The sequence below is a fragment of the Eleginops maclovinus genome, chromosome 11 (genome assembly GCF_036324505.1).
Source record: "Eleginops maclovinus isolate JMC-PN-2008 ecotype Puerto Natales chromosome 11, JC_Emac_rtc_rv5, whole genome shotgun sequence".
Taxonomy (NCBI): domain Eukaryota; kingdom Metazoa; phylum Chordata; class Actinopteri; order Perciformes; family Eleginopidae; genus Eleginops; species Eleginops maclovinus.
In genome coordinates, this window is record NC_086359.1 from 7,962,045 (window position 1) to 7,984,782 (window position 22,738).

The 22,738-nt window shown below is 40.4% G+C and overlaps 1 protein-coding gene across 1 annotated transcript in view; it reads right to left on the reverse strand.

The window, feature by feature from the left end:
• Window positions 1-22,738, reverse strand: part of frem2a (FRAS1 related extracellular matrix 2a) — a 48,559-nt gene that overhangs the window by 11,683 nt on the left and 14,138 nt on the right. Inside the window, 9 exon segments of the mRNA XM_063895490.1 lie at window positions 180-362; window positions 614-778; window positions 1,208-1,405; window positions 2,135-2,344; window positions 2,482-2,631; window positions 7,365-7,616; window positions 8,063-8,188; window positions 12,018-12,248; window positions 18,782-18,928. Of these exon segments, the coding sequence (XP_063751560.1) occupies window positions 180-362; window positions 614-778; window positions 1,208-1,405; window positions 2,135-2,344; window positions 2,482-2,631; window positions 7,365-7,616; window positions 8,063-8,188; window positions 12,018-12,248; window positions 18,782-18,928 (1,662 nt within the window).

Genomic DNA, 22,738 nt, shown 5'->3' on the forward strand with positions numbered 1-22,738 from the left:
TTATGTATCATGTGAATTTCTCGACATCTAATGGTTCGGTAAATGAGATTTGACATGTTTAATGTCAACAACCATGCTGGTCATGCGTTAGATCTTTCAGATGCATCCACTGGTCTCCAATGTTTCCCTGTAATCAAGAAACTGCCTGAGAGACATAAGAAGATGTGTGTAAGGTTTACCTTGAGACACAGGGTAGTAGTCCTCCCCTGAGATAGCTGACCCGTCTTTAGTGTGAACACGAACCACTGACACCTTCGATGTGTCACCCACTCGTACCACAGGGATCCTCACCGTTGCCACGGTGCCAGCTTCCTTCGGTTCACTGACACTCATCTTGCTTTCCAAAAAACGTATGATGGGTTCTGGGGTGAACAGAAAGGGAGGAAAATGCAATGAAATGCTAACACAGCAAGGGCATTAACCTCTAACTATCATCTTAGTTCTTACTGCTGGTCACAACTACATTTTGAAATCACTAAGACGCATCTACCATATGTTTTATATTTATCAGATAAACAATTCAACAATTCAGATCAAAAAAAAAACGATAACCTGCTTTTTATTGACCTTATATTTCATTTCTGACTTTCCTCCCCCTTCGCATATAACTTACTGTCAGCTGTGTCTTTGATTTTCATCAGGGTCTCTTTCAGAGCTCCCACTGATGCGCCAAACTGTGAGTCGCTCTTCGGGTTTCCTAAGACCAACCGCAGGTCTTCTCCTTCCTCGTAAAGCGTGTCATCAACCAGTGACAAAATACATGGCTTCTCTGCCTCTCCTAGAGCGCACAGGAAGATGGTGATGATAGGAAATGTGAAAAATAATTCAGGTGGATGTAGTGATAGAATCATCTCTGAAATTGTTTTTTTAACAGCATATTCCATCCTATTTATATAACCTGAAGCCAGGTAATATACGTTCAATTACTCTCGAGTTTTGGAAACTGTTTGCACATATTGTGTTAAAAGAAAATGTTGAAAATGACAGCACGACGGGTAATGTGTGGGAAATAGATAAACTTGCAAGCTCTTGCGACATCTGCAAGGCACTGTTGATGAAAAAAAAAAAAAAGTGTGAAGTAAAAACAGTTTATTCTTTGGAGCTGTTAGTTGAATTTAAATAGCATTAACCCTCAAGACACAAGCTGAATAACAACGAGAGAAAATGTGTGATGTACTTATTACACATACTGTGATTATTGAAATACCTGGTAGGAAAGTAATTATAGATGTTTCTGTGTTGGGTCGCTCATCAAAGTCAGAGGCCACCTGTGCAGAGCCCTGACGGGTGTAACAGCGCACTGTGGACTTGTGTCTGATGTCGCCGCTGCGGTACACTGTTGCTGTGAGCTGACCATCACTCTCCTCTCCAGTGTAAACCGGCTCGCGAAACTGGACCTTCGGCACTGTCAGACAAAAGGATCGTTCAATAATCACATGTGAAAAAGCAGGTACGGTAACAATGTTTCCAATGCTGTATCACCTGGATTTAACGGAACCTCATGATTTAAGAAAGCAAATTAAACAACAGAGCTGTCACACAGCATTTGTTTTCCGACTGAATGTTTGATCAATACAATGTATAAGAAAAGCGACAAATGAATTGTTAAGTTGTGTTTAGTTAGGCTGATAAATTGAAGTGTATACAAGCAAAAACAGACAATGGTTCTTTGTTTTCCATACTGTTTCTATGCCAAAGGCAATTATCTTTGATATTATCAAAAAATTGATCCACATTGCACGTTTGACACAGAAAAACACAATTAAAGACATGCTGCTTCTACATAAATACAAGAGTCAACAGCATTGCAAGCAGCTTTGAGACTACACTTTGGCACAGCGATGACTTGAGTTAAATTCTAACGTCAGAAATTGCAATATTATAAACCATAAATCAGTATTCGACAAATACAAATTTGGTGATGTGTTAAATAAAAACTTAACATTTACCAAAGCTATTAAAATTAATCCTGAGGGGGGCATGAGTTAAGAACAAATACATCAAATATTTTAAAATATATTTTCCAGAATATTATCATCAAACGCATTTGGATCCTTGGATGTCTGCACGTTATATAGTCAAGACATCTAGCAAAGGATTTGGTAAAAGAGTAGAGGTAACCAAAGTCACTCACAGTCAGACACAGAGTCATTGATGAAGACTGTAGCTTTCCCAGGTTCACCAAGGATGCCGTTCACTGGCATGCGTAGGACAAGCTCAAAGCTTTCAATGCCCTCCAGCTCTGGTTGTCCCAGGTCATCCAGAATGGAGACTCTGAACGTCTGCATGCTGACGCCTGGGGCAAAGTCTAGGTTAAGACTGATTCCCACGTAGTCAATACCGGCTAGAGTAAGGACAGAGGGGGATGGAAGGACGGGAAAAGGTGAAATGAGCACACGTACAGAATGCAGTGAGATCTTATCTGAAATTTCAAAGATTCCGATCATTCACAAGCAACACTTTTCTTTCGCAGTATATTACCTTCTGCAGAGACAGGCTCGGCCTTGCGAGAGCGGACGGTGGCAGAGGCCGTCTTGGACAGATCTGTCCCCGTCCTCCACACTTTGACCTCCACGTATCCATCACTCTCATCCACATGATACTCTACCTCTCCAAAGTAAAACACTGGAGCTGTAGAAAAAGAAAGCAAATTGAAAATAATTGAATGGGAAGCATTCGTTTAATCTTTTATAATCTTGTAATTTTGACATGACATTCCAGACTGATCAGTTCAGATTTGGGCACACGTGAGTTAACCTTTTTATTGCACCATTAATTAACACGTTATCATGTTGCTTTGAAACTTAACTCAAACTCAATATCATAATTTTGATCGACACTGTTATTTTACTTTTTGTTTAATGTTAATATTACTTGTCTCCTCTACTTATGAGTGCACCTGTGGTAGCATTAGGGTTTTCAGAAGCCACCCGCAGTCTGACAGGATCTATTTGTAAAGCCAGCAGCCGGACACAAGAGGTCAAACAGCGACAGCCCATTAGTCTGAAGTTTAACTGCAGGGAAGTGCGACCTTTCGACCTTTGGTGGCCTCTCATCCCACCTCATTGTTACCATTCTTTTGACGGAAACCACTAAGTACTTTGAACAAAAAGACCAAGTTAGCACTGAAAAAACAAGGCCTCTATTTGTGTGTGTGTGTGTGTGTGTGTGTGTGTGTGTGTGTGTGTGTGTGTGTGTGTGTGTGTGTGTGTGTGTGTGTGTGTGTGTGTGTGTGTGTGTGTGTGTGTGTGTGTGTGTCTCTCTTTCTCTGAATATGGTATAGTGAAATGGTGAGACATAGAGAAAGCAGCCCCCTAGGCTGCTCAAAGGTTTGTTTGAATTGGCATTGTTCCTGAGGCAGCAAAGTGGAGGCAGTCCAATGTGTATTTGACAGCTTCATCTCTCACAAACCCCACTGTCAAGTCCCAAAAAACTGACAGAATAAAAGTTCTTCTGTCTTCCTTTTAAGATGCCACTCTCTCGCACTTGGCTCCTTTCTTTTATTTTGGCACATAATCCAAAAATAGAATGCGTAATAACATTTTTTCGTGTGGTGATCAAACACTTAAGCAGAGTTTTTTTTCCCTGAATATTTCTTTACTGATAGATGAACTTTTTATATACTTTTTCTGGGCCAGATGACAAAAGGTAAGTATAGTGTACATATGCAAATTACAACATTTACTGAAGTTACATTTTGAATCTCACTTGAACAGCACCAGTGACAGCTCAGGGCACAGTGAGTCTCACATATCAAGTGCAGCCTGTTTCCTCTCTCGCTGTCAAAAGACTCAATGCGTCTGTCTGTTTAAAATACCTTTTACTCCTACGCACTTGGTTACGAACTAACAGATGTTGCACTGGTCTGTGATGCAAGTAGTATATGTGTATTTGCACAATCGCACAGTAAAAGGAAAATTACAGATGGTGTAGGTGGAAAAAACACATGGATAAAACATCTCACCATACTCTCTGGTAAGCAGCATGTGGGCTGGTAAGTGTTTTTGTTTAATCATTATTATTGCTTTAATGCCTGCCTTTGTAGTGGAAACATGTAGCATATCTGTAAACACTATGTAAGCAATTTGGCACACATTCCTTTTGTGCCCGACAAGGAAACTTCTGCTTGAATGCTAATATACATGTCTGAATTCACACATGTCCTGACTGCACCCGTAGACGACAAATCCTCGACACCACAAGAGGGAATTGAGTGATGACTGATGAGTGAGAACTGCATCCTCTCTGCCCTCTGGGAACACGCCTGTGGTTTAGCACTCTGAAGTGTGTGTGAGGGCTGGGGAAGGTGTTGAGCCAAATAGTGATAATTACTATGTGTGGGTGTTTGTAGCCATTTGTGTGCCACTGCGGTTTTAAATACAGTTTATAGAGCATTCTCAGCTGTCCTCTAAAAAAGGACCCCTACTTTTGGAGGGAGATGACTAATATAATCTTACAAAATTGTCTGTAAATATACCCCTGGAGCATATGTTGTTTTTCTAGGAGATAAACCTCCCATTGGTGCTTTGGGTTCTAATGTTCTGCTACATACATCATCCTAATTCTGTCAGATTTTCTTTTAGAACAAATCTATTTATTTTGAAATTCTGCACAGTTTTACTGCTTAAGGCTTTCTAAACACACCTACCATTTCTCTGTTTGTCTTGACATATGCAACCAAGGTGTCACCAGAGTGTGCAACTAAACACTGCTTTACTTTGAAGTCCAAAAAACCAAAAAGGGTTAAAACAACAATCAAAAATGTTGACATATTGACAATGTTCCTCATGCATGGGTAAAATGCAAGCAGGTAATGAAATGAGAGCGCCTTATGCACTTTTCCATCTAGAGAAACAGGAAACACTCATGTGTTTCTTATTTAATTAAGGCTGATGTGCAAATCATTGAGATTTTTCTTTCCTTTCTTTTCCTTTTCATATCAAATGTGTATTAAGGGAGTGTAGACAACACATAATTAGAGTTTGCGGCTTATGTGAGCATTGAGGAAATGTAACGAAAGTAAGGCATGTATTCATTTTAAACATTTCCTATTTAAATATATTTTAAAATAATCAAACGTGCTTCCAATAATGATAGGTAAAGAAGGATTCGTGTTTGAGGCTGCAGTAATATTTCTCCTGAAGTGTTTAAAAACCCAGCTTTTTTTTATCTTCAGCAAAGGCACAATGTACAAACGAGCAATGGGCAAGCAATTCTGCTGCTTTGGGAGTGTGGCCAACAGCAAAGCTGCCCTTATATTGAAATGAAGGTCTGGGTTTCCAAAAAATACTCAGAGCTAATCTACAATTTTACAAACTCAGCTGGTGCCATATGCACCCGACTGAGAGAGACGGAGTGTCCTTTCTCCTTGGCGTGGTGCAAGGAGATGACAACGCTCACTTTGAGTCAGAGGGTGCAGCCATGCGGAGCACAACACTCAGGGAGACAGGTACTGTAGAGTTTAATCTGATAAAGAACTAAATCTAGAAGACACCCCTGGGTTTTTTGTGAGAGAGGGGGAGAGAAAGAGGGAGAGAGAGAGAGAGAGAGAGAGAGAGAGAGGGAAAGAGAGAGTGGGTAGTGGAAAAATAGATGGAAGGAGAAAGGCGGACTAAACTTGACTCTAACCTGGGGGAAGGGAAAATGGGCCAAGGGAGAGCACTAGCAGTCACACTTTTACAAGTGCTTTTTTTTTACCACTTACCTTTGATGCATGATTTGAGGTCTACCGTTAACTCTCACAGACCCACACACACATAAGCATGCATGCACGGCACACAACCATGTACGCAAGTAAACACAGAGCATTGTTACTGTGGTCCCTTGCTTGGCTGTTGTTGTTGGCTGTATTAATGTGAACGAGGGTGCAGTCTGTCTGCCTGAGTGCAGGTATTACAGCACTGTCAGATGCTATATTATCCTCTGGGAGGCTAAAAATGACACATCATCTCTCACTGGAGTTGGGTTTTCACAAACACATTTTACATTCCTTTGAACTTAGCACCAAGACTGAAGTCTTCTGATAATATACTAACAATCAGACAGTGTGTCATGTTTCTCGTTAACTAGCCCCCAGATGCCTCCATGCACACATCCACACATATACACATTCAATTTGGCACAATTTGGTTGTATACATAAGTGAGTTGTCTTCGGTCTGGCACTGGCATGACAAGTCCTCTCTGACACTATTCTTTCTAATACACATCATTTATGACATAGAGGAGCTAATGAAAGTAAATATGTAAGGAGTCTTCATTTTCAAAAGACATTTAGTAATTATAACTTAGACATCCCCCTGGCACACACAAAACATTTTTTATTCTGAAGAAACTTGCAATTAACTTTTTTACTTTTTCCCCCCTGAATAAAACCAGTCATAATTTCAACCAATATGCCTGCATTAATACAAGCTTCTGACATGACTAGTCTCCTTGCTCTCTGCGTAACACCGCCTGATGAATTTTATTTTGGCTGGAAGTTAAAAGTAGACAACTATATCCCACTACAGCAAATGAGTAATAGTGAGTTCAATTTCTACATAACAAGGTAACAGATCGGTAGGAATGATGTAAAATGAATTCAGAGCACAACAATATGTATACTTGTTGAGCATTGCAGTGTAAAAAGTCATTTAGACTGAGTTGAACTACATGCAGGTCAATATAATTTTCTTGCTCTTGATATTAAGTCAAGCCCTTTTTTTAAATTGCAGGAATAAAACCTGAATGTATTACACCAGTACTGCCTTTTACTGATACAATAGAATTCAACAAGACACCTGGAGCAGAAACATTTCTGAGTCTATTAAGTAAATCAATGCAGAATATGGAAATAATGGAGGATGCCTGTATATTGCAATAAGTATTTCCCAGCAGGCTTGTCCGTCCCTAGACAAAACCACTGCATGTGATCATGAGATGTAATCTGCTTTGTCCATACAATGTTGTTACAGGATAAACACGGACCAGGGACATGTCTACATAATGTAGTCCCAATGGACCCCTGTGTGAGTCCCGACATTAATTAAAAATTGCCTGAATGACAGCGAGACAGGAGTGTGATCCCCTCTGTCTGCTGCGGGTGAAGAGGCTATGTCAGGGTGTTTTCAACATGCCTCAACAGCCTGTCCGTAAACAAGCTTAATTAGGAAAATTCCGTGACATAAAGACTCCGAAGGAAATTCGCCAGAACGTCTAGCAAAGTGGCAACTGTGTGTGTCCATATTCATGTGTTTTTCTAACCTTAAAGACCTAGACATACGCACAACAAACAGATAACTCTCCGCCTTTCTTCATCATAATCTTTCATAGGCAATAACATAGAAAATAAATAGAAATATAGAATGCATCAGCATGCCTTACCATCATCCATGTCTTCTACGATGTTGACTTTGGTGGTGTGGTAGTGCATTCCCAGACGCCCCCCGACAGGCAGTGACAGAGTGACGTTGAAGCTCTCTTCTCCCTCGTACAGAGAGTCGTCGATAATCACCACGCGACACTGCTTCTCCCTCTCACCCTTGTCAAAGCGAAGGACGCTGCCATGCTCCTCCGGGCGGGAGATGAAATCCGAGTAAGACAGGACGGTGGTGGGAATCGTCCCTGAAGCAGAACCTTCACAGGGACCAGAAAAAGAAGAGACGACAGTGACAGTTGAGAAAGAAATGGAAAGACTCTGCTTCAGGTACAACTTTTTCCTTTAATGGAAAAGGTTTATTGAAGTACTTATTATCATATACATTTCTATGAATCAAATGTGAATATGTGAGTAGAATCGAAGGATTATGTGCACATCGTACTAAAATACAAGTTAGCTTGATCTATTAGTGTTGTCTTGGGAAGTATGATAATCCGGAGAACTTAAAATTGGTTTAATAGTGTATTATTTATATCTTGCTTTAATATGTGAATAAAGAACAGGCAGTGAAAAGCTCTTCATTTATCATTTAATGACACACATTCTCCATTTAATGTTATCAGGCTAAACAGCAAGTTGGCATGCAGGTGAGCTACACTGAGGTTAAACTGGTTAGATGAGGTTAAAAAAGGTAAGTCTGTACCCTGCTGTGTGAAGCAGACCACCATGAGCTCCTCGCTGATGTCTCCACTGCGGTGTACCGGGATGAACAGCTCTCCAACATCTTCCTGCACTGAGTGGATCTGTACAGGGAAGAACACAGTTGACTCTGTTTGGGGGAGAAAAAGAGAGGAGGCAGTCAGAGGAACGAAGGAAAGGATAATTATATGTATAACAATCTGAAAAAATCCATAGTACATTAGGCCATCAATACTGATACAGGCCTTTGTTCTGGCTCTGCATTAGTGGGCTGTAGCTGACATTTTTTATTCAGATGTATTGCAGTGGTGGTCCTGCGGTGTGCTTATTCATATTCAAAAATAACCCTCCCTCACAGTTTTTGGGTTTAAAGCAACCAGAGGTGCTCTTCAAAGAGACCTCTCTGAAAGTTGTTCTCCCTGCCTGGTGTGACACCCACATTTGCACATGCAAGCCTCTCAGAAAATCAGCTGGAAGTTTGGACACATCGACTCCAGCACACACAGTAGGGTCAGAAAAACATCGTTCTCATTGTTTTTCTCTGATTCTCTACTCCTCTCTCCATCTGTGAGAAGACTTAATGATTGAAAGAGAGACTTAAAGCATCATCTTTCAAAGCAGAGAACTTACTGGCATTATAGAAAGACGGAGTTATTTTCCACAGACGCACAGGGACCAATAAAAATACTAGCAGAGTGGACTGAGCTTGTCCCAGATATTTTACTTTGTTCTCCTCCCCTTTTCTTTTTGAGATGAATGAGTGAATGATGGGAGCTTCAGGCCACTTGTGGCTTGCTTATGCAACACAAACTTGTATTAAAATGGCAAGCGCTGGAGTGTGAACAATCTGCAAGAAAAAACAGATTTGGATGTTTGATTCAAGAACCAGCGAGAAAAAGAAACCAGCACCTGAGATGACTCTTTGGGAAGAAGTCATCAACATAAGACAATCTTATGCACTGCAGGGGGTCAACGATTTCTCTACTCTTACGATGACTTTCTCTAAATTGTTCTCTATCTTTTCCCTTTTCCTACGTTTCTCCCTTCTGTGGCTGCCCACAATCTGTAACTCCCCAGGGGGTGCAGAGACTCATAGCACGGGATTAGGGTTCACCGCATACCTATCAAACACACCAACACACACACACAAATATACGCACGCACACACACACACACACACACACACACACACACACACACACACACACACACACACACACACACACACACACACACACACACACACACACACACACACACACACACACACACACACACACACACACACACACACACACACACACACACAGCTATACCCTGATTTTCATCTCTCTCTACACATACTGTATACAGTACACCTCATCTCCTAATTTTTCATTCACATTTCACCTCACACTTGGCTCTTCTAGTGCCTTTAAATCTACCCAAGAATTAAAAAAGCACATTTTAAGCTAAGTCAGTCTAGTTCACATCCTAGAGGGAAAACACACTTATTTTAAATCATTTATGGGAAGATACAAAACACTCTTTTGCAAAATGTGTTCAGAGAGTAAACACTTGCACCTGATCTGTTGTTTTTCATTTCTATGCCTAGAACCTCTCCATTATTGATGATTTCATAGTTAATAATTTCTTTCACAGTGAGCCGCAGCAAACACACATAGTAGTCCCCTGATGCATCCTACATTAGTCAAGAGATGTTACTTCCTAACTGAGACAAAGCGCTTATATTCAGTCAAGGATTTGCCTGACTGCAGCTGGCCTTGCGATCTCATACCAAAAATGACAAAGCATAAAAAAGTTCTTCATCATCAAGTTGAAACACCTTGGTACAACAGCAGAGCTAGCTGTACTGATAATAAGTGTCCCTGCTGTAAAGGATGCAATAACATTATAACTGACTCTAGCAGGATGCTGGTACTGCTTGCAGCGAACAGTCAAACAGCAAGCTGCCAGTCACCTTCCTCTTCACTCAGCACTGTGCATGGATTATATATGAAGAAAGCAACAAAGTTTTGTAGGAGCACTGTTTGGCTATCACACCCAGTAATTAAATCAAGCTTGTGTCGGCTGCAGCAGTGAAAGTGTGTTCACCAGAGGCAGCCGTGCTACAGGACAAGCCCACTCCTTGTTATTAATTTAGGTAGCAACAGGCTAATACAGATGGGGCAGTCGAGGGTACACAATCTTATAACTAAAGCAAAAGAAAAACAATAAAAAGAGCTCCAGGCATGTTTGCACACAAACACAGACTGTCCGTGCTGTTAGAACAAATTCAGCTTTTTTACGCTCTCCTTAATTTTGAAATACTTTTGGTTTAAGCTTAGCGAACGTCTCTGTTTCTCTAAAGCTATTAACCCAGCTGACATATCCTCTGGGGAGGGCGGGTATCTCCAGGCCAACCAGAAGTCCAGGCAAAGCCAGTTTTCATCATTAGAGAAAGAAGCTGGAGTACAGCTAACGCCACAGGCATAGCTAAAGCTTCACTGGCCCATTAGAGTACAGAGTGGCACATCTCTGTCACATTAGACAATCCCTGGAGATGTGTGAAAACAAACCAGCTCCTACAGTCCACACAAACCGTAATTAACCCACAGGGGAGGAAAGATTGAGGAAGGAGAATGTGAGGGGGGAGAGGGAAATGGTGAAAGAGAAAGAATGATAAGAAAAATGAAAGAGGGAGAGTGATGAGAGCAGCTGTTGCATGAGTCATTATAATGGAAGCTCCAGTGTTTCCAGATTTGTTGCTCAGCTATTATTTTATGAAAAGTGTTTTGAAGAAAGGTACCATGCATACAAAAGCTAAAAGCTGCAAAAGGGTTAATCTGGTCTTGATGGAGCAGAGCAGCGACTTTGTCGCACTACTCAATATTCCATTAACATTTCAATTTGCAGGCAAAGCAACAACGACAGAGGACGGTGAAAATGGCAGATTACAAACTATTTAAAAAAGAGAAAGCATAAGGCTGAAGTTTTTTTGCATAACACACTTCCTGTGAAAACTTTCAACGACGTTCACTGCTTAACAGCAACTTCTTAATTATGCATCCTTTGAATTGGCCTGAGGATAATGGATATATGAATGAACAAAAACCTCTACTCATTTTGTTGTATTGGGTTTTAAGGTAAAGCATTGTCCTCAGTACTTCCAGTGTGTAAAAACTGAAAATATGCATCATCCCTACCACACTTCTCCACTGTCTGTCATGTCATATTTATCTTCTTTGCCTCCATAGATTTGACATGACTGTATATCTACACTAGACAGCAGTTATATTGACAATTCATCCTTCTGTGTGTGCCAGGTTGACTGATGCTTCACACAACAAATGTGATATACTCTAAAGGCCTGTGTATATTTCATTGTTGTCTAACAGGAATACTTGAGTGGCAGTTGGGTTTTTGTTTGGTGTGCATTATAAATGTCAGAAACTTTACTGACTCTGTTATATTTGTCTGGTGAGGTGTGCAAAATCCTCAATATGGTCTATTACCTTGTTTTTCCAATCTCATTGTCTGTCTGTAGAGGCAGTTAGTTTGATCTTGATTTTTAATAATGGATATCACATCGAATAGGGACGCTAAAGTGAATGAAAACACCATTGATGATGAATACAGAATGAATCAATAAAAAAACAGTACTTAATGTAATACAATCCTTTGGAAAATGTTTGATTTATGAACCTAAAACAGAAACTTCACATCCCTCTTATATATATTGGATGCTGACAACACCTAATATTCTGCATCTGTATTCATTCTCCAGAAATGGTTGCTTCCAGGATAGGATAAACTGAGATTGTTCAGAATAAATGGGCAAAAATGAATAAATGCATTTCAGCTTCATAGTCTATTGCGATTTAAATGTGGAGAAAAAGCCCCCCATCATAATGTCATAACAAAATAATATTCAGTGGTCTCCATGTGTATGGAGGGCATGATATATATGCAGGACTGACCGTCACTAGGATCCAGGATCTCCACTGTTGCTGTGTCAGGGAACTCCATCACCCCCATCACCGGCTCCGAAAGCAGAATCTGGAAGGTCTCCGCCTGCTCGTACTTCCCGTCAGTCAGTATCCGAACCCGCCACGTGGCTGTGGTCTGTCCCGGGTTAAACTGGACCTGCCTCTGGGACTTACCCTTGAAATCCTCATCCTTCTTGGCACTACCATCCTGGGTGCCAATGCCTGAAAGAAGATACAGAATGATAGTCGTAAAAAGGAAGAGGACAGGAGAGCAGGCCAGATCGTAAAAAGAAAAGAAAAGAAAGAAATGAGGACAAAATAAAGAGAGCGACCAATAAAGGGTGACAGGCAGAAGAGAGAAACCGATGAAAAACAGATAAGATATTCACACCCTTTAATGTTGTTCAGAGTGGTGTGAAAAAGAGCCCTGCGTCTATATTTCTTCACTGATCATTCACAGAGCCTCAGGAATGTGTGAAATGAATTTGATAGTGAAGCGTTTAAATAAGCATATCCCACCTTACTCAGATGGATTAGCTACCACGGTTGTTGGCTATGCATGGAAATGTGTGCGTGTGTCTCCTTTTCTCTTCAAATGTCTCCTATTTCATTTATAATAGGCCTTTCATGTGATTCCACTCTGCAACAATCCATCTAACATTGATGCTCATAAACACACCTTCTTCAAAGTAGCGGAGCTCACTGGTACCACTGGGTTTCACATCAAACGCACATCAAGGAAAGCCAGGTGGCAGAAGCCATACAATAATGTATTACATTTGGAAATGAGCTGTTTACATTCCTTTGTCATCATTCACAGTGCCTCACAAGAACAAGGAGCCATGTGTCATGCCAGGCTGATGCATGTGACTGTAAATATAAAATAATTTGCTTTTTTCCTTTTTAAGACATAGAGGGAAACAGAGAATGTGACAAAGAAATGCAGATGAGACTGGATACATTAGATCCTACACACAGTCAAAAAGATCTGAGTATTTATTGTGGAAAAAGCTGACAATAATCATACACACGCTTAAAAATCCACTCATTCAATTGTACTATATCTGTGAGGATCACCAGTGATTTTGTTTGATCACAATGCAAATCCCTGCACATATATTTTGGTTTAGCCCTGCATTTCTGGGTGCACTTTTGTGTTTGTTGATAGTCCCACCAGCCAACAATAATTAAATACTGAACTTGCACATTTGATATGATCAGATGCCAGCAGCATATCAAAAATATGACACCCTCATTCTCTTCATTTTTGGCAAGGCATTGTTATTTTTCAACTGTCTTTGTTTCTGTGCTTTTTGTCCCACAGGACGAGCTAACGATGCTGCTATTGCTCACCGCAGCTGCACGCATAAAAAAACAAATCAACATCCCTAGGGTCTGTAAAAACTCTTTCTCGGAAATCTGAGCGATGACTAATTGAAGTTCAGTCAGGACAACCTATGGTACACTGGTTCACTTGCTGAGTGGCCCCTTATCCTGGTCAAATTGTATGCGGTGCATCAAAAATGTGAGTAAACAACACCTTCAAATAGCCGCATTCTTAATCATCTTTTATCATTTAACATCACAGAGCGTCATTAGTGAAGAGGCAAACAAAACTAAAGTCCTCTTTCTCACCTAACATGAAAACTAAAATAAAGTTTGACACATTTCCAAGATTCAAAGTATTCATCCTCTGGTAGTACATTGTATGGCTATCTGCCATTGCATTTTAAAATGTCTCTTGCACAAGTATACACTTCTGCTTCTTTGTGATGCTCCAAGGAAAGCAGGGTCACTTAGAAAAATAAAGTAAAACCTAGACTATCGACAGCAAAGTTCATGGAAAAGTGTGTGTGAAACTGTTTTGAAATCTTCTTGTAGACCAGGGTCAAAATCAAAAAAGCAACACGTCTATCTTCTTGCAGAGAATCAATAAACTGAGAGAGGTCTTTTAATAACAGACTGCCATTGTCGATGAAACTGCTCTACAGCATAGAGAGGCAATTACTGACGACTCATGCGCAAAAAGTATCATATTCATAAAGAAAGAGTTCTATCAATCCTGATAATCAATTGATCCATATCAAATAGATTACGAACTACAGAAAGACACACACACACACACACACACACACACACACACACACACACACACACACACACACACACACACACACACACACACACACACACACACACACACACACACACACACACACACACACACACACACACACACACACAAACACAAGAAAAAGGGGGAGTTTTGATCTTAAAAGGTTAGAGCCGCCTCATTCAGCCACCTTTGCAGGACTCCCTGGAGGGGAGGGACACGCATAGCCTTGGGTTGCACTGGGGTTCCTTCACAGCAGGCGGAGATACACCAAGCCCAAAGATTTTTATCTCTAAGATGCTGTTCTTCAACACATTCCCTTGTGTTCTTTTCCACAACACACACACACAAACACACAAGACTCACATATTCTGTTTATAGCTGCTACAGCTTTCCTTTTCTTTTGTTCTGTATCGTAGTTTGTTTCATTGATGAAAGCAAAATCTGCAAACTGTTAAGTTTGGCTGGATGCAGATTATACAATTCATTATGAAGTGACAATTGTAGGAACCTTCATGCTCATTATACCATAAAGGTCATTCCTCATCAAAGCAGCTAAGGTGGAGATTTAAAAAAGGGGAAACCATCTATTCTCGTATTAAATTGTCCCATCTCAGTTCGGCAAAGATAATGAGGGATACATCCCACAGGAGATGATTATCCTGGGGAATGTACACCTTGTTAACAATCCTCCATTTATCTCTTTGAGCAAGGACTGATCAGAAAATGACAATAATAAACTTTCTTGAAGGAGTGTGCTTTGGCAAAGAAAAAGAGGGGGGGTGACAATTCATCTCGATCTTGTTTCCATATGGGGCTTCTCATAATACTCAACAAAGGAGTGACAAAAAACAAAAGGAAAAATGTGGAGAGGATGAGTATCTTGAGGGAAATAGAGAAATAAGATATGACTTAACCAAGACACAAAAGGAGAAGAACCTGCAGAGCCACACTGCAGTGTTTTAAAACCACTTTCAGATCGCACACAAGGAAGTGGGAAAATACTGAGCAACAACTGTTGGCAAACAAGTGCTGTGCTGATGTGAGGCAGACAGGAGTGAATAAGGTAGATCCAAGACAAATGACAAAGGGTGAGTGGGTGGAGGAAAAAAGTGAGGAAGCCTATGGCACAGACCCAGTGCTGTAAGGCAGTAAGGGTGGAGGAAGAAGCGACATAGTGTCTTTGATGAGGTAAAGCAGGTTAGTAGCAAAAGGACCTAATGCCCTCCATGGTAAAAGGAGGTGAGAAGAGATAAGGGATGAAAAGGAAAGAAGGTAAGAGATGGAAAAGTCAGTGGGACTGTGTCACAGAAGTTACAGGATGCAAAAAAACAGACACCCATGACAAAAAAAGCTAAAGGTTGGTCTCATCATTGACAGTGAGCTTGAAAATAGGGGTAGAAGAATCCAATCTGATCCCATGCTCTTGACCAGCCCTGCAGGAGCTCTGCTTTGCAGGGGCATTTTTTAACCTTGATCTTATCTCTGCTTTCCTCCTTCACTGATCCTCGCCACACTACCTGTGGTGATGGAGCACGCGTAACAGCTCCCCTCCGTTGTTGACTGGCACAGCAAAACTCCTTTCATCAGCTAACCCTTGCAACTAAGGGAGCAACAGACTAAGGGTGTTTTTATCCATATGTCTGATCTAATGTGACCTGTCTATCGACCTGTACGTTCAGTATCAACTTTCTATTTTTCATTTTACTTTTCTGACTAGACTTAGAAGGTTTTACTTTGTTCTTTATGCTCTGATTGCGTAGTGTCATTATTATCTTAGCACACTTCACAAACACTTGATCATAAATGGAGAAACACAGTTCCAGCTCCTAGTAGAAACTGAATTTTGAAAAATACAGCCAAATCTAACCCAAACCAGGTGGGTACAATTGGGCCATTTGGGTTTTTGGGCAGAGACTGAAGCTCTGTTCAGCTCTATGTTTTATATTCGTTCCAACATTTTTTGCAAAATTAGGCACATTATGAACAGGGCCTTCTACCAAATCCTTCACATAAACTTATTATGTAAGGATGAATACCATTAAACCATTAAGGTTTAAATTAGCAAAGATGAACAGGGAGAGCCTAAACAACGCTGACTCTCATCAAGATATTTGCTGAACAGTGTCACAATCTACACCCTTATATAGTGTTCAATTAACAGCAAACATCAATCCAATATCGCCATTACTGTGGCATTATTGGATTGCATTGTATGGTGTTCCTGTTATTTTGTCCACCTAGAGTATATTGCCATTCTGTTATTGGTTCATTTGCTCCATTCTTCTGTTCACCAGCCCAGCAAATTGAAATCTATGAAAGTTATTAGACTTCGATCAGTTTCTGTTTTTCATTCTGTGTTGCCCTAAACTCGATTGTATTTCATCATCAGTGTTCCAACGGGGTCTACACTAGGCATATAGATGGAGAAACACACAGAGATACATACATAAAGCGTACATCCACTTTTCTATTTAAAAAAAACACTGTCAGGGTTAATTTGGTTTAGTTCTGTGGTTGAGGGTATTCAACTTTTTCCTTTAGGTTAAAAGCAAATATTCCTTCTCTTTACCGTCTGCCCTCCACGCTCTTATGCATAAATAAGCCTCAGCCCAAAATCTTGTATCTACGTCCGCATGGAAGGAAAGCACTTTCACACTGATGCATGTTAGCACCGTGTCTACCAGTCATTCATTCAAAAGGAAGTCTTGAAAGCGAATGTGTGTGCATGTGTTAAGTGTGTGGTCAGAGATAACCAGGTGTTCACACACCGACTCTGCAAAGAGATGAGAGTCTGAATGCAAGCTTTCATGTGTGCCCAAGAGATACACTCAAAACCTTCCCGAGAGGAATCAAATACAACATTCGCATGTGCATACACACACACCGGCATACGCACAGGTAGATAAGTCTTAAAGCTTACATCAACTGCTCCTCTGTGATGCCACCTGACCCGGCGATTAAAAGGGATCAGAACGATGATGAGAGGATGGAGTGAGTAAAAGCTGCTTACTGCTGCTCCTTCTCACAGAGCGAACGAAATTCAGCACGACAAAGTCAGGGCCAGGAGGAGCGTTCAGGGACAACACCATCCTCATCCTTTTAACCTTTGTATCAGCACAAACACTCAGACAGAAGCACTACAAACATAGTGGGTTGTCCTTTCCAACATTAAATCACCTCCATCTGCTGGTCAAAAAACATTTTAAAAAGTACGGCATCCATGTTTTGTAGCCGGCTGGATTGGAGATTTGAGCGGCACAGAGCTAGCAGCGTGTTCACTGCCCACTCTGTGTTTTGTACAGTAATGAGTGCTGCAGCCAGAATGATGATGACTTTGTTTTTAGGTTTGCTGATGAGCCACTGAGTGTTCTGTCTAAATACGGAAAGTGTCTCGTTCAATTGACAGCCCCATATGCTTAATGGTAGTCACTGACATACTACATAAGGCAGATGAAGAACTACTGTAAAGATCATTGATAAGCTCAATTTAAAGAGTAAATCTGTTCTACTTTGGAACAAAATTGAACAGATGCTTTATTTCTTCAGAGAATTTTCACATTTTTTTAAGTGCCACATTCAGATGGGGAGCATATTTCCCAAAGTCAAAAGTACACTATGTTTCTTTTTAAGTATAAGTGTGAGAATAGATTTATTACAAACTGTAAAGAGGCAGTGAGTCACCATATACTGCTAAACGGCCGGCTGTTTGCTTGGTTGTGTCAGAGCCCTGAGGGACCTCCGAGGAAAACTAATGAAACAGATCAACGCTCATTCATGTTTACCATCCTGCTTCACATAGAGAGAAGGAGATGATGTGACAGTTCTGTTAATGGTGAGACTAATGATGTCATTTAAAACTGACGTGATTGAACCTCAGTGATTTCACAGCCATTAATGCTCTTTTTCTATGAGATTTCTTTGTGTGCTTTTTTGCTCCCGCAGCTCAATGCAATTTCTTTGGATACCCGTTTCATGTCCTTACAGTGACAAACCTCTCGCCCTTCTGCAGCAAATATGGCTTTCTTCAAAACAGTATTTTAGCAGAAATACTTTCCTTGTCATTGTTTTGTTGTATGGGCTACTAAAATCTCTACACAGGGCACAGCATAGACCAGAAGGGGCCCAAGGCCAAACAGAATTAGAGGATTTAAGGTTTAATCTGGTTACAGTGTGTGTTGAGAGGAAACCTTGCAATTGCTTTTTGGCTTCAACTGTTAGAAATAATGTTTGGCCTTAAAGTGTGTATGGGAGAACAGCTCTCCAGGTACATAATACGAATATAAAGCTCTGAGGGGAAGCAAATGACAATGTTTTGTACACTATTCACCAACAAACAAGCAAAAAAGTGGAAAGATAAGGTTCAGGTTGATCTTTCCTTGAACTCCATCAATCTTATCTTTATTTTATGCACATGTTTTCTTTATGCTTGATGCACACAAGAAGAAGGGTAAGCAAAAGCAAGCAAAAAACAGACATTAACACTTATGGAAGTTGAGATGATCAATCGGGTATTTCAGTCTAGCCCAAAGTGGTGTGCTGATAGATTGAATGACTGATCATCCTTGCTGTCCCAAGAGCCATCCCGCCAGAAAGCTAGAGAGGAAGACAGTGAGAGAGACAGAAAGACAAACAGACTTACCGATGAAAGACGTCTCTCCCAGGTATCCTCTCCGCCTGAGCACCACCTCGAGGAACTTGTCCTCCTCGTCCACCACGTAGTACTCTCTCTCCAGAGAGACCCAGGCCCAGTCCAGACGGAACTGCTGTCCCTTGAGTTTGTTCCCACCTGCACAAAACACACAATAATATTAGTAAATGTTGTTCTCCTGTTCACTTTCTAAAGGTATTGTGTTGTTTTTTTTGTAAATATTGAATTGAAAGACCCTTCCTGAATTGACTAAGTAACTAAATAAGTATAACAACATTAAATGGGAACGAACGGTCACTTTGGAAATAATGTATTGGAAAGGCTATTCAAGCACAGAGAATGAGTCCAATATTCTTTTAAAACTGTGAAATGAAACCATGAGGCAAAATGATGTGACCCAAGGGCGCAATTACTGTGAAACTGTAATGAAGAATAAGTGTTTTAATTATTTTCAATGTGCTCTAGGTTCCCAACACATCTGCTGCAGAATATTTACAGATTTATATAAAAAAAACACCATCAAATATTATATCTTTCTTTATATACCAGACAATCTTTTTAATGTGCTCTGCAATTACATTCAATTGTCCCTTTGTTAATCTGTGTTTTCTTCCTGCCTGTGCACATCAGCCTGAGGATTTAATGCAAGCCAGCCAATCAGTGTTGTTAAGGAGGCGTTAGCAGAGTAAATGATCATGTTGGTGCTTAGCTAATAGAACTACTCAATAGCTGCCACTCTGCAAGCGGACAGGGAGGATGCTGCTTTGTGTGGTTAATTTACCCACCTGCAGGGGAAAAAGGACTGAGTTCTGGGATAATGAAAGGAAATACTGAAATAGCATTTTAAAACTTGAATAAAAGATAAGGTGATGGGATCTTTTGTTTAGTAATAAACAATGCCTAAGTATGCGTTGCATTTCTGTGAGTGCTGAACTAAATGTCAGAGTGTTTTGCTGGCAGAGGGAAATGCAGAGGTGGAGTACTGTCGCGCGGACGTTATGTGTAGGTTGTCAGAAAGGAAATCTCATTTAGCTCTATTGACCACAATTACAAAGCTGTTTCTTAAATACTGGAGCTGTAAGGTTGTTAAAAGCACATACAGCACTTCACCTCCATCATGGTAGGGCTCATAAATGGCAGCAGGGCATAGCTTTTCAAACCTTGTGCAAAAATAGGTTGCACTACTCTTTTACTTATCCTCACAAATAGCATCACAAAGATGGAAATTATTCCCTGCACTATGAATATTGTAAGTGTTCATCTGTCTGTTAGAATAAAACTCTTACATGGTAAGCTGACATGGTGCTAAAACCAAGCAGAGGTGAAAAGTTCAGCACTTCAACATGCTGAGGTGAGGACACATAATGTAATCAGAGCTCATGTATCCTCCAAAATGCCTGTAGGCAAAGTTGACTCTTCACTCAGTATACCACAGCAAACACAAACAACTTTTCAATCCCAACTCTTCTGCAACCTTCACTTTCATCCCTAATAGTAAATGCAGTATAAGCTGCCTGAGCTTTTAGAGTGTCTGTGTTTGCGTTTGTGTGTGTGTGAGTGTGAGTGCCTGCATGCGTGAACCAGTCATAATGCATGACCTCCCTCACACTAAAGGAGCGGTGGACAGACAGTAAGGATCTCAGTCCTCATTCCTCTAGCTTTTCAGAAGGATGAAAAACCTCTCACATGTGCTGACCATACAAAAAAGCAGCTTTGAAATCATCCTCAATAGTGCTAAATTCAGTTTACACCCTCTTTCAAAGGCCTTCCTAACAAATAGTCAGCAAAAGGTGTTTTTCTTCTTTATTTTTTACCAATTAAGGATCAAAGTTTCTCCACAAAGAAAAAAAAAAGACTGAGTATTCTGCAGAGTAAACTTTGATGCTCATGTTGTGATTGTGACTCGTGACGTAGGATCGTAAAATCCCTGACAGCTGTACTTTTAGAAGATACTTTTTACATATTATTTTAGAAGATTAGAGTCAAAAGGGATGTCACATGTTATGGTAAGCAATAAGATCTGATAGTTGAGTCTGTAGATTCTCAAACATATGGTCAAGCAAGATTAGCTTTATAGTCTTTTTTAGCTTTCATTTTAGGCCAACAAATTACTGTAGGGATCAATTGAAATGCTCTCATTAAACCTCCAATTGAGCAAAAACAACTCTGATAAATCGACCGCACTGTTTAGTTTTTTACCAATTAGCTGGTGTTCAAATGTGGAAAAATTAGCAAGCTTGCCATCCACATTTATTTCCCAGATATGAATGGACACCTAACCAGAGTTATGAGGAGAGGTGAAAATTGCATTCTTCCTCAGGTGGCCCAAAACACAACTCAAAATGAATTCTAATGATGCTGCTGACTGGCAACTCATTTAAGACATTAGCGTTGACACAGACATCTTTTTTATCAATAAACTAACATATTTTAAAACTAAATAAAGGAAGAGCAACTTCAAGGTCCTATTCAAGAAGCTATACACAAAGAGTAGCAATGCAGGCTCTTTTCCCACATTAAAGCAAACCTTTCTCTGAAACCTGCTCTTTCTAAAGATATATATAGATAATTTATCCCTAAGAGAAACACTGCAACAAGATACAATCATTCATTCAAAAGCACATCAAAACGAGTGCTATAGATCTTCACATACTGTAGGTCTTAGTATCTGATATCTGTCTGAAAGGGCTGGCAGGCACAAGCCGAGACTCTCCCCTTCAGGTAGAGGCTCGAGCCTTTCAAGTCAAAAACTTGAGGCTATGTGATATATTAATGAGTGTTTAAGCCAAAGTGAGGTTGAAAGTCCTCTTAGATTTTCTAAAGCAGAATCTGAAAACAAATTATTGATCTTATGCTAACTCGAGAGTCACATGCCTGTCAAGCCTGTGTGAGTCTGCATGTAACCACAATTATTACACAATACAACCAAATCACCATTACAACCACTTTAATGGTTGCAGCTCCAGACATTTGTGAGAAAAATATTTCATTAAGTGAAGAGTGGATACTTGATGTTTTACACAATACACTGCAAATTAGTTCATGATTTATGTAACAGCCGAACAATGTATTTCCTCCTTTGGATGATAAAGAGATCAGACTGAAAATCGTCAGGCAATGAATTCATTATACAATCTATCAATGGCCACTAACAGGCACAAAAATGTGGATAAAGCACCCATTCTGCAACCGGAGCCCGACCCCAATTTCAAAATGACCACATTAAATCTTCGGCAAGATGCTTTTTCAAAGTCTTTAACAACCAAATTTCCAATAAGCATAACTCACATTAATGTGTAGCACACAAATTGTCTGTCACTGTTATTAATATGGGGAGAGAGTGTGTTAAGAGAGTTTCAAAGTGTGTGGGGGGAGAGGGTGCTATCCTGTATGAGGTACCTTCTCTTTGAGATGGACTTTTGATTTAGCAGAGATGGATGACACATGTACAGCCAATGCTGCACGCTCAAATTACATTACCAGAATCCCCACCAGATAAATAAATAATCATTTTGACTTACTTAATTTCTTACTTAACACAAATGAGAGGTTAAGCTCTTAATCGCAGGGCTGTCTTGACTTTCTCAAGGTTCAACAGTCTCAGAACTGCATGTCTGAGAATTCACACCAAAAATCAAAAGGACATTTCTCACAGCAAGGCAATGCCGTCTGCTGTTCAGTTCAATTATACTGCTGGTGGTGGTGTGGCCCTCTCCTCACTGTTACTTCTCCATCTGCCTTCTGTAGTCCTTTGTATGCGAGTCCCCAACTCCCACTGCAACTGGCAACCAACAAGCCCGATGATCTCTCCCACCATGGAAAGCTTTTGAGAAACATAGGCCAGAAAGCAATCGCTAAATCTGCTATTTATTCAGTTGGCAACAAGCTCATTTTTAGGCAGCAAATAGCACTGCAACACTCTTTCTGCTAAACAAGATGACCAGTTAC